This window comes from Jaculus jaculus, chromosome 6, assembly GCF_020740685.1.
Source record: "Jaculus jaculus isolate mJacJac1 chromosome 6, mJacJac1.mat.Y.cur, whole genome shotgun sequence".
Lineage (NCBI taxonomy): Eukaryota > Metazoa > Chordata > Mammalia > Rodentia > Dipodidae > Jaculus > Jaculus jaculus.
Genome location: NC_059107.1, coordinates 113,507,075 through 113,519,605, shown reverse-complemented (window position 1 = coordinate 113,519,605; position 12,531 = coordinate 113,507,075). Strand labels below are relative to the sequence as shown.

The following is a 12,531-nucleotide window of genomic DNA, read 5'->3' as shown; positions in this document are numbered from 1 at the left end:
GTATTCTATGTGGAATTTTAGCACAGGATAAACATAAACTTTAATGCCAGTGATATGATACTGGTTATTGAGTTGAGTTGGCTAGACAGGTCAGAGGAAACCACCTGTGTCATTTTCTAGCTTCAACAATGAAATTTGGATTAGTCAAAGACTGTTGTAAAAGTGAATCATAGAAAGAAAACATAAGTGAATGCTCTTATGGTCTTGAAAAAAGGCTTCACACTGTGACATGCAAACCAGAAATGGCAAAAAAAAAAAAAATCAATAAATTTCAATTTGCAAATGACATAATGAACCCCATCTTTTTTTCAGAATGAACCTGTGCAGATGAAGCAAGATCACTTTGTATGTTTTTGAAGATGAAATAATCTGTAAAATTTTATTTATTTATTTTTATTTTTTTTTTAAAATTTTTTATTTATTTATTTGAGAGCGACAGACACAGAGAGAAAGACAGATAGAGGGAGAGAAAGAGAATGGGCGCGCCAGGGCCTCCAGCCTCTGCAAACGAACTCCAGACGCATGCGCCCCCTTGTGCATCTGGCTAAAGTGGGACCTGGGGAACCGAGCCTCGAACCGGGGTCCTTAGGCTTCACAGGCAAGCGCTTAACCACTACGCCATCTCTCCAGCCCTTTATTTTTAAATAATCTAAACTCTAAAGAGAAACTGTAAGAAAATAACCAATATATTGACTTTACCTGGCTCCCCAGTATTACCATCACCTCACTTTCCCCCATAACACAAACACAAAAATATTACACACGCACATACACCCCTTCCTCTACACATACCTGCGCAACGACGAGCTCACACACTCACATATGTGCACCCAGCTTGTTTTTTGAAAAAATAAACAAGATTGATAAACACCTGACCAATTTGATCAAACAAAAAAGAGTGAAAGAAGTCTCAAATTAACAAAATTAGAAATGAAAAGGGAGAGGTCAAAATAGACATCATCAAAATTAGAAGAATCATCAGGACATATTTCCAAAACCTCTACTTCACAGAGTTGGACAACCTGGAGAAAACGGATGAATACCTCGACACATACCACTTTCCAAAACTAAATCCAGAGCAGAAAATTCTCCTAAACAAACCTATTACATCCACTGAGATTGAAAATGTAATCAAAAACTTCCCCAAAAGGGAAAGTGCAGAACTTGATGTGTTCTCAGCAGAATTCTACCAAACATTCATTGAAGAACTGAAACCCGTTTTTCTCAAGCTTTTTCACATAATCAGAGAACAGAGAATGCTCCACACCTCCTTCTAATGACCCTAATACCAAACCAGACAGAAATGCAACAAGAAAACTATAGACCTATATTCCTGATGAATTTAGATGCAAAATTCCTCAGCTAAATCCTCACAAGCTAAATTCAATAACCCTTCAAAAGCATTATCCATACATTTGGGTGTAGTGGCACATGGCTTTAATCCAAGCACTTGGGAGGCAGAGGTAGGAGGCTCGCTGTGAGTTTGAGGCCACCCTGAGACTACATAGTAAATTCCAGGTCAACCTAGGCTAGAGTGAAGCCCTACCTTGAAAAACAAAATAATAAAAATAATAAAATAAAAAGCATTATTCACCTCCATCAAGCAAGCTTCATCCCAGGGATGGTTTAACATATGGAAACTGATTAAAGTTAAATACACCACATAAATAAACTTAAATGCAAGAACCACATTATCATTTCAATAGATGCTCCTTAAAATCAATATACCAGCACCTTTGATAGAAAAACATTAAAAAATGTTAAAAGACAGTTTAGAAAATAAGGAATGTTAATATTTACTAAGAAACAGAATTTAAAAGAACAGAAAAAGTTGCCAGCCAAACTGGCAATTATTAAATTATCAAAAAACTGATAAAGCACTATAATAACAACAATAAATTATAAATATACCATATACCATATATATTAATATTATATAGTAAACTGTACTATAATAATAAAAATCACTGATGATAATAATGTAAATAAGAGGCACCTCTTATGTACTGATGTTAGTATAAATGAATAACCTCTCTGAAAGGAGCTTAGTATATATCTAAACATCTTCATGTGCCATATGTACTTTGACTTGGAGTTATTCTGAGAAATTACTTTAAAAGAATAATGTAGACTTAAAAATATATGTGCAAGAATACTCTATAATAACAGATTATTAGAAACCAATGACTATAAAAATAGAATTGGCATCCATTTAATGAAAGACAAAGCTATCATTTAATAAGTGCTACAGTGTTAAGAGAAAGAAGCAAGTCATAAGCAAGTTAAGAGAAAGAAGCAAGAGTAAATACAAATTTATTCTCAAAGATAAAAGCAACAGATATATATTTTCAAAATAAAAATATTCAGGATAAAAAATGTCTATGAGCCTGTCTTGATAATAACTTCTTGGTGATGAAATTTAGCCAATCCAGGATGGTTCCCAAGAAGGAACTTGGGACTATAGACCCTGGAGCCAGTGCAAAACAGTTAATCCATATAAATTAGGAAGTCTGAATATTCTAAATATTGGAGGGAATTGTGGCTATAGATTTTTAATATATAAAACTAATAAACTCTGAGACATGAAAAATAATATAAACAATAAAAATTGGAAGGTAGTGAGTTAGATTTCTTTTTTTCTTTTCTTTTTCTTTTTTTTTTGGTTTTCAAATGTAGGGTCTTACTCTAGCCCAGGCTGAATTGGAATGCACTCTGCAGTGCCAAGCTGGCCTCAAATTCACAGCAATCCTCATACTTCAGCCTCCCAAGTGCTAGGATTAAAGGCATGTGCTACCGCAGCCAGCTGGAAGGTTGTGAGTTGGGAAGGCACATACATACTCTAGCCACCTCATCCTTCATATCTCAGGCCATCTTCACTATCTTTATTAGTCAGCCTTTTGTTACTATAATTAACTACCTGAGGCAGGCTAACTTCATACTTCATAAAGAAAATGGTTTATTTAGTTCACAGTTTGGGATGTTCCAGGGCATGGCATAAGCATCAGCTGACTTCTGGTGAGGGCTTACTTGCTGTCAAAGTCCCAAGGCAGTACTCTGTATCAGATGGCAAGAGAGATTGGGAATACGCTTGTGTATGTGTCTGGCTTCTACCCCTTTTCTTTTGAAGCCATTAGGATTCAGTTATAGGGGTTCTACCCCAATCTTTTCTAAACACCAAACTGGGCTAAGTTTCCAACCATGTAATATTATTAGCACATGAAATATGCAATGCAGGGCTGGAGAGATGGTTTAGCAGTTAAGCGCTTGCCTGTGAAGCCTAAAGACCCTGGTTCGAGGCTCAATTCCCCAGGACCCAAGTTAGCCAGATGTACACAGGGGCTCATGCGTCTGGAGTTCGTTTGCAGTGGCTGGAGGCCCTGCTGGGCCCATTCTCTCTCTCTCTCTCTCTCTCTCTCTCTCTCTCTCTCTCTCTCTCTCTCCCCCTCTCCCTCTCTCCCTCTCTCCCTCTCTCCCTCTTTCTTCTCTCTCTGTCTGTCACTCTCAAATAAATAAATAAAACAAAAAAATATTTAAAAAAAGAAATATGCATTTATGTGGGCAAAGCAACCATATTCAACCCATAACTCTACTTAAATCTGAGCTGTTCAGTTAAAAATAAATTACAGAGCTGGGAATATGGTTCAGTGGTTAAAGGTGCTTGCCAGCCCCAGTTTAGCTGAGTTCAATTTCCCAACACCCACGTAAAAGCCTGACATAAAGTGACAACAGCATCTGTGATCTCAAAGCACTTGGAACAATGGGTGGCAGAGCCAGAAGAACACAGATGGCAGGCCAGCTAGCCAGGAGCTCACAAAAAGAAGCAGGCCAGCCAGCCTGGTGCACATGGACCCAAGCAGCAAAACCCAAACAACAAGGAGGACCCTATCTCAAGAGGGTGAACAGAGAGGAAAATACCCTTAGTGATCTTAGACTTCCAGACCTGCACTGTGGCACATGCACACACACACATCCTATACATCCACACATTCATAAAGATACACACACTAATAATAGCATAGTGAACAAAAACTATGTCAACATTTTGTATTTTAAATATTGACTCTTGACCTTGGAAAATTTTTTTAAACTGGTATCTCCAATAGCAAAGAAATGATTATTTTAAATGCTGTATTTCCTTCTGCTCCCTTCAAGTTCTTTTTATTCTGTTAAAGTAAAATAAAACTAATGTAGTGTACACAAGTTAAGATCTGTTTCCCAGTCACATGTAGTGTTGTAAAACTATAATCCCAGCACTTAGGAGGCAGAGGTAGGAAGGAGGTTCATGTGTTTGAACCCATCAGGGCTACACAGTGAGACTTGAAGAAAAATTTTTAAAAATACTATTTCTACCCACCCATTCATCCTTCTTCATAGATATATATTCAGAAAGATAACACTATTATGCCACTATTATCACTGGTTTAATTGTATGATCTTAAAGTTAGTTGTCATTATTTTAAAATAATTATATTAGATTCAGGGGCCTTCCTGGTAGGGAAATGCAAGATGGCAGAGATCTATAAGACAAGAAAATAGCTAACTGCCCACCATGAGATGTGCCACCTCTACAACATCTGCCATGACCCAGGAGAAATAGCAGAGGAAGTGGCAACCTTAATATTGCTCCTACTACTATCCTGACAACCAGTTCCAGGGCAATAGTGACAGACACAATGAAAACTCAAAGCCTACCAAAGGTCTTTTTCCTCTTTGTGGAGCTCCCTCTGGATTCCTTCTCATCTCTGCTTGGATTCACATGAGTGTGGCTTCTCCCTCACCCAGCTTGGCTGGTGGTGGGAGGAGGGCAAAACACTTTCTTGGTCTGGGGGAGCTTTGCCGCTTGTCTCTGCTTTATAGTTTCGGGTAAGTTCTCATTTTGATTGCACGCTTGATTCTCTCTGGTCTCGGAATCTACCATGTGTGTATTTGCCTTACACACCAGATCTACTATGTGGGCGCTTTCACTAACTCCAGGCTTGCTATCTGTGTAATTTCGTTAAAGTTAGGGCAATCATGAGTGTGACTCTCTTCATTACTCATTTCTCCTCGGAATTTCCTGGTCTCTACTTTGATATTTTATTTCGGCTATTCTATCTAAAGTCACCACCATTTATTCTTTTAACTTTCTTCCATGGGGAAAGCACACGGCAGATGCCATTGGTGTTCCTTCTAAATCTCCCTACTCAAGCTCCTAAATTCTATCCTCCACATGTTTGTGGCTCTACTTCAGTCTTTCTTCGAAAGCCTCAATTTCTCTTAACTGAACCTTCTGAACAATACAATGTTTTCCACCTAACTGTGTGTTTCCTACTTCCAATGTGTTTATGACTCTGCTCCAGCCTTCCTTCCTAGATCCCAATCTCCCTTAAAGTAAATGCCACAATTTGTAATTTCTCTCTAAATAAATTTAATATATTATGTAATATATTTGTATATGTTATATTTAATATAATTTATATTTAATATAATTTATATTTAAAAACTATCAAAGCAAAAATCCAAAGGCGACAAAGAACTCAACACTAAATCAGACTGCCAAAAGGCCTTCCATGGCTCAAGGAACATTGTGGAAGAGGGATCAGAAAGACTGTAAGAGCCACAAAGAATGTAGGAACATCCTGAGGCATGATCTCCCCCACCCAACCCCACTACTCCACAGGGACTGACTGAGGCCTTCATGATTCCACAGTGAATACCATAAGCCTACTGAGCAGGGCCCCAGGGTAAGAGGTAAGGGGATAAAAGAGTATGACCTGTGGAAAAATATATATATATATATATGCATATATATACATGATAAAAAATTCAAAAAATATTTTAAACTTTAAAAAATATTTTATGCAACTCTGGGTAAAATGATATTTTAAGACAATTCTAAAATAAAGTTGCGAAGATTCACTCATAACTAAAAAGTCTAAAATGACCAGCAGTTCTGGAATAAATTGATATTTTTATCCATGGCCATCATCATACTCTGTACAAAATGGTATCATGGGTCATGCATTTGGAATATCAAGATGATAATTCCTCCATCAATTTCATGATTCTGAAACATGAAGAAAGAATGAAAGCTTCTAATTTTTATGAAGCCAGCATAAGCCTGTGGTGATATGAATGTAATGTTCTCATCACCTCAAGTATTTGTGATTATGTTTCCTATTTAGCCCCCACCTAGTAGATTCCTTAGGAGGTGAAGACCTGCTGGAGTAAGTATGGCACTGGGGGTGGATCTGGAGTCTAGCCCTAAAGTGTGTTCAGAGCCAGCTTGAGCTATTCATTTTCTCCCTTTCTCCTGCCCCTCCCTCCCTCCTCTGTGGATGTGTGATAAAGTAAGCCAGCTTCCTACACTTGATAAAGTTTCTCCTGGAGATTATAAGCCTGAACTAAGCCCATTCCTCCCATATGCTGCTTCTGGTTGGGTATTTGTCTTGGCAATGAGAAGGTAACATAAACAAAAATTTATGCCAAGCATTGACAGAAATGAAACATTAAAAAAACTAAAGACTAGGGCTGGAGAGATGGCTTAGTGGTTAAGCGCTTGCCTGTGAAGCCTAAGGACCCCGGTTCGAGGCTCAGTTTCCCAGGTCCCACGTTAGCCAGATGCACAAGGGAGCGCACGCGTCTGGAGTTCGTTTACAGAGGCTGGAAGCCCTAGCGCGCCCCTTCTCTCTCTCCCTCTATCTGTCTTTCTCTCTGTGTCTGTCGCTCTCAAATAAATAAATAAAAAATAAATAAATTAAAATAAATAAATTTAAAAAAAAAACTAAAGACTAATGTCATTTGTAAATATTACACCCAAGTTCCAAATAAAATACTATCAAGTAGAATTTAACATTAAGAGTGTTTATCATCAAGGTACACAAAGATGATTAATACTAGAATTTATTTATCAAAAGTAAAAATGAGCCAGGTGTGGTGGTGCATGCCTTTAATCCCAGCACTCAGGAGGCAGAGGTAGGAGGATCATCATGAATTTGAGACCGCCATGACACTATACAATGAACTCCAGGTAGCCTGGGCTAGAGCAAGACCCTACCTCTAAAAATGCAAAAAAAAAAAAAAAAAAAAAAAAAAGAAGAAGAAGAAAATAAAAATATATTTGACATTCTTGGTCAGTGTCAAAGGCAACATTGAACATTCAATGTCAATTCTAATGTTCCAGTGTATACATCCTTAAGATTGTACATATTCATATGCATATTTATATGCATTACATGCTTTCATATACATGTGTGATAGAAAATCCACATCAAATAATACCCAGTGACACATTTAAATGACTGAAAAAACATGAGAGCTATTTCCATTAGTGTTATGAATAAAATCAGCATTTCTGTTACTATGGTATGTAATCTGTTTATAAAAGCACTACCATCCCATTTAATCAGGGGACCAAAGTGAGAGACATGGGCATGAGAAAGGTAGAAACAACTTGCTTAGGACATTGACTTTTTCTTTTTTAGTTTTTGGTTTTTTGAGGTAGGGTCTCATTCTAGCCCAGGCTGACCTGGAGTTCACTGTGTAGTCTCAGGGTGGCCTTGAACTCACTACGATCCTCCTATCTCTGCCTCCTGAGTTCTGGGATTAAAGGCACGCGCCACCACACTTGGCTTAGGACATTGACTTTAAACTTACCAAAAAAATACCAACTGAAACTTATCATAAATAATAACTTCAATGAGTAAGCCATCACAAGTTATTGCATTAAAATCTCAATAGATTACTAAATTCAGACAACAGCTGATTGGAAATTTTAATGCAGAAAGATCATGTTTATAATAGGAATATCATTTTTTTTTGATGTAGGATCTCGCTCCTCTAACCCATGTTGACCTGCAATTCACCATGTAGTCTCAGGCTGGCCTTGAAGTCACAGTGATCCTCCTACCTCTGCCTCCCAAGTGCTGGCATTGAAGATATGTGCCATCATGCCTGGCAAAAATACCATTCTTAATTATTGGCCTGATAAAATCAAAAGAAAAATACCTGAAATTCTGACATAAGTAAAGGAACAATGAGCATCTTTTGTCTTCTCATACAGAAGCAACAAGTGTAAAGAGCTCAACATCCCTAAACTAGTTTATGCACTGAATACATTCGCAACTTAAGATAAGAAAATGATTATGAATTTATTTAAGAGTGTCAATGTGAAAATGTCCAGGAGAATAAGGAAGAGGTAAACAAGTCAGGAATATTAATGAAGAGTAAGTGAGTAAATCAGGAAAGTTTACTAACAAGAGGCACACTAGCTATACCTACTTCACAGGGCAGCCAGAAGAAGACCTTTTAAACAGAAGTCTTTTAAACAGAAATTAACCCAAATACAATTATGGGAATTTAGGCTAATGATAAATGCATCATCATGATAATAAAAAATGATAGGCTACAGAAAGGAATCTCACTTCTACATCCAGATTCCAGGTCTATAGAAGACTGATAAGACATAAAATAGGGGTAATATGCCTGTATAATTTGAAAGGACAAAGGGCTGTAAAACGCAACGGCACCATTTCACCACATATAATTGAGCTTTCAGACTACAGCAAAAGCAATGTAGAAAGCAAATGATAGCACTAAAGTCTTAGACAGATAATTTTAAAATCCTGACCTTTTAGTGATTGCCTGTATCTTGCCTGCTCAGTAGGAGAGGGTTGTGAGTGCAAACTCATAGTTTTCTTATACATCACTCCAAATCCATCACCTGGCCCCGCTCCTTGCTCGCAGTTGGCAGTCAAACTGCATTTGTTGAATGCATGCATGCATGAATGAATGAATGAGTGTTTTCACTTGAAAGAACTGCACTAATGACCCTTAAATAGATGAAATAAGCGGGGCATATCCTCCCTGTTCTGTATGCCCTCCTTTACCCCATTCCCTTTGCCATTCCTAGGTGGGAAAAACATTAGCACCCCACCTCCAAAGGAGCTCTAGCTCTGAGTTTCCTTCAGTCCCCTGACTAAGCTTTGTCTTCCCCCAGCAGGTTGAGTGGCATGAGAACCTCCATGTAGCCATGCAGTTCTATTCTAGCAGCTGTCTGGGAGCCTTTGCACTGCAGCTCCACTGTAGCTCCCCAACAGAAGCAGTCCGAGTCTAGCAGCTGACATCCAGGGGTTAAGCTTAGCTGCAGTCCACTGCTCTCTAGCTGCCACGATAAATAAATGTACTCAACCCTCGCATTTGGATGGATGTCGGGACACTACAGGGTGGAGGTATTGTCTTTGGCAATCTCCATTCTGTTTGATACACTTTGTTGTGTAGAATACTTTGCTGTTCTAGAGAAAAAAAAATTATCACTATAGAATCTGAAATAACTGATTTCCTGATGGCTATTGCCAAAAGTAAGAAGCCAAAAGGTTTTCTTGAAGATGACAGACAATGTGATAAGGTCTTAATAAACCTTATGGGTTCATTTGCCAGATATGATCTAAATATCTAATACTTAGTCCTCCATCTCTTTATCTGTATCTATTATGGTTGATGCTGGTTTTATACCTTTCTTCTTTCTCTGCTTCCTAGAGTTGTAGGTAGAGTGGAGAAGAGACAACAGCCTTATTTAGCTATGTGTGGCAAGAGGGAAATGGGTAAAATGTATCCAGATATTTCCTGTATTCATTGGAGAAAAGCAGAGGCAGTCAGAAATAACCTCATAGTATTGTTTAATCTTGAGCCTGACTCTGAAGGATAGGATGGAGATAGCAGGACAAACCGCATTTTTCTTCCGTGGATTTAGTCAGAGTTCATTGGGTACCTGCCATAAACCTAGCACTGTGCTGAAGACGCAGTATCAAAAAGAAAGGTGAGAGCAGTCTAGGGATCTTGCCTTCTAAGCAAGACTAAGGTATGCTATCTACAACATATGAGGAACAGTGAATAACCAGGATGCAGCCAGATGGTGATGGAAATACAACAGGACAGTATGACAGCCTGGGGCAGGAGCCGCCTTCTGATCTGGAGGCCTCTCTGAGGCAGGAGCCAGCCATGAAGACATCAAGAAAAACAGAACATTCCAGGCAGAGGGCATGGCAAGGCACAAGCAGGGGCTGGACTGTGCTAAACATGAAGAAGAAGCGAATCCTTCCAGGGACCGGGCACAGGAGCGTGAGCAGGACGAGAGGTCAGAACAAGAGCAAGCTTTTGGAAAGAGACGGGATGCGCTTTACACGGCATTTCAAATGGTCTTTTTGGTTGCTTTATGGGAAAGGATTATAAGGGACTAAAGAGAAGGAAACAAACTGGAACATTAACTATAGTTGTCCAACGACACTCAGAGTTTAAGTTCTTACTCTGGGCCTCGCAAAAGGGTGGGCATTTCACGCACTTCAGGTTACTGCGTACTTGAAGCAGCGCTAGAGAGTGGCTGTCAGCGCAAGTCGCAGTTACAGGGAGGCCCAGTGCCTATGCAGGACAGGTAGCTTGCCCAGAGTTTGAAGTTTGTAAGCGACATTGAGAAGCCATCCAGGCCCCTGCCTCACCTTGATTTTTCATTTTTATTTTTTATTAGTTTTCAAGGTAGGGTCTCACTCTAGCCCAGGCTGACCTGGAATTCACTATATAGTTTCAGGGTGGCCTTGAACTCACGGTGATCCTCCCGAGTGCTGGGATTAAAGGCGTGCGCCACCACACCCGGCTTTCTTTTTTCTTCTTTGATACAGGATACAGTGTGTAGCTGAGGAAGTCCTCAAATTCCCTTTTCATCTTTTAAGGCAGGGATTACAGGTGTGCACCACCCTGCCTTCCTTAGGTGGTGCTGGGACAGGTCACACCCAAGCTGTCGTGCATGCCATTTCATGCATGCCAGACAAGTGCTCTACCAACTGAGCTGCATTCCCAGTGCCCTGCCTTGGCTCTTAAGCATGCTCTCACCACCATCCTCCTCATTGCCCATCTGATAGCCCAAGCTCTTCGCCTCCCCCAGCAATGCCAGCCAACTGCAGAGAACTGACTTGCTCCTACTGCTTCACTGGGCTTTGGACAAACCAATTGCTGAGAAAAACAGATGGAAGAAAGAATCTGCTTAGTTTCCCATAGAGGCCCCTGCTGGTGTCCCATCTGCTTCACACAGCATCTCTCCCATCACCCCCCCCCCCACATACACACACTTCTCAAGGTAGAAATAAGTAGCTTATAGAGTCACAGACGGACCAATGCCTCACTTAGTCTTTTATTACCCCACCTCTTCCCCAGTTGGAAACAGGAGCTGGGCCCCAGCTTCCAGGAGCTGCCAGTCATGGCTTGTCCTAACACCTTAACGAACACGGAGATGATCTCTGCAGAAGCCAGCTTGCTCCAGGACTCCAAAATCACATCTGTGCTTTCCAGACCCAGGGGGAACAACGAGATAAATCCATAGTGACAGATAAAACTGTTTCAGGAGGTTTTCCACACAGAGAGAAACTCTCAAGTGGCTCTTAAAATAAATCTTATGCTTTTAAAAATAATCACTCTGCTCTAAATGTTTTAAATACTTGCAAAGAGTGCAACCCTCCTCCCACCAAGGAGGCTCAGTTTCATACCTGGATTCTACCTGCATGTATGTTTTGTGGCCAGGAAGGGCAGCCACCATCATGCCCTGAAGGCCCTTGGAAATGTCAAGGAAGCTATTTCTTGATGGCTTTAAGAAAGTAAGCCTCTTCCTCATTCTAGCTCCCCACCACGCCAGGGACAGGGACCGCTGCCTTAAGCAGGTAAGGCAAATGGTTGGGAGATTGCTAAGAAAAACAGTATGTCAGGAAGCAAACAGACAAATCCAGTTGCATTTGCAGGACCTACTAATAAGCATACACATTTCAGATCTCCCAAGGTGTGAGTGGATTGACCACAGCAAAGGCCTTCTTTCATTGTCCTCTGCCTCCTCCACCCACTCCCAACCAATGCTTTGTGAAAACCCTCCTTTGTTATTGCCACTGTTTGGCTCCCTTCCCATGTCACCTTCCATAACCCTGATGCCCTCCTGTTCCATCCACTCTTTGTGCCACACAATAATGCCAAAAGATTCAGAGGGCAGGTAAGATGAACAAATGGGGTTATAACAACAATTGTAGTAATTTAAGAATTCTAGCTGGGTGTCGTAGCTCACATCTTTAATCCCAGCACTTGGGAGGCTGAGGTAGGAAGATCATAGTGAGTTTGAGGCCAGCCTGGTCTACAGAGTCAGTTCCAGGTAAGCCTGAACTATAGTGAGACTCTGTCTCACTCCCAACCGCCCAGAACAAAACAGTGATCAGCTCCCAAATGGTGACCCTTTAGTGTTAAACATAGCTTCCTTCAGATACAGCAGTGTTCAAGAACAAAATGGCAAAAATGGTAACAGGCAAGGAGGAAGGGAAACAAAATATTCCTACTGTCATTGATAAGGAGATCTGTTGAAAATACAATTTGGGGATGGAGAGATGACTCAGTGGTTAAAAGTGCTTGCTTGGAAAACCTGGTAGCTTGGGTTCAAGTCCCCAGTGGCCACTTAGAGCCAGATACACAAAGTGGTGCATGCATCTGGAGTCCACTTGCAGTGGCAAGAAGGCCCTGGCATGTCCA

General features: G+C 40.3%; 1 protein-coding gene across 1 annotated transcript in view; it reads right to left on the bottom strand.

The window, feature by feature from the left end:
* Positions 1-11,563, bottom strand: part of Myrfl (myelin regulatory factor like) — a 108,503-nt gene extending 96,940 nt beyond the window's left edge. The window contains exons 1-2 of the mRNA XM_045152239.1: positions 11,514-11,563; positions 11,169-11,362 (exon numbers count right to left, since the gene is read on the bottom strand). Coding sequence (XP_045008174.1) covers positions 11,169-11,362; positions 11,514-11,563 — 244 coding nt within the window. The remainder of the gene's footprint in view (positions 1-11,168; positions 11,363-11,513) is intronic.
* Between the last annotated feature and the right edge of the window lie 968 nt (positions 11,564-12,531).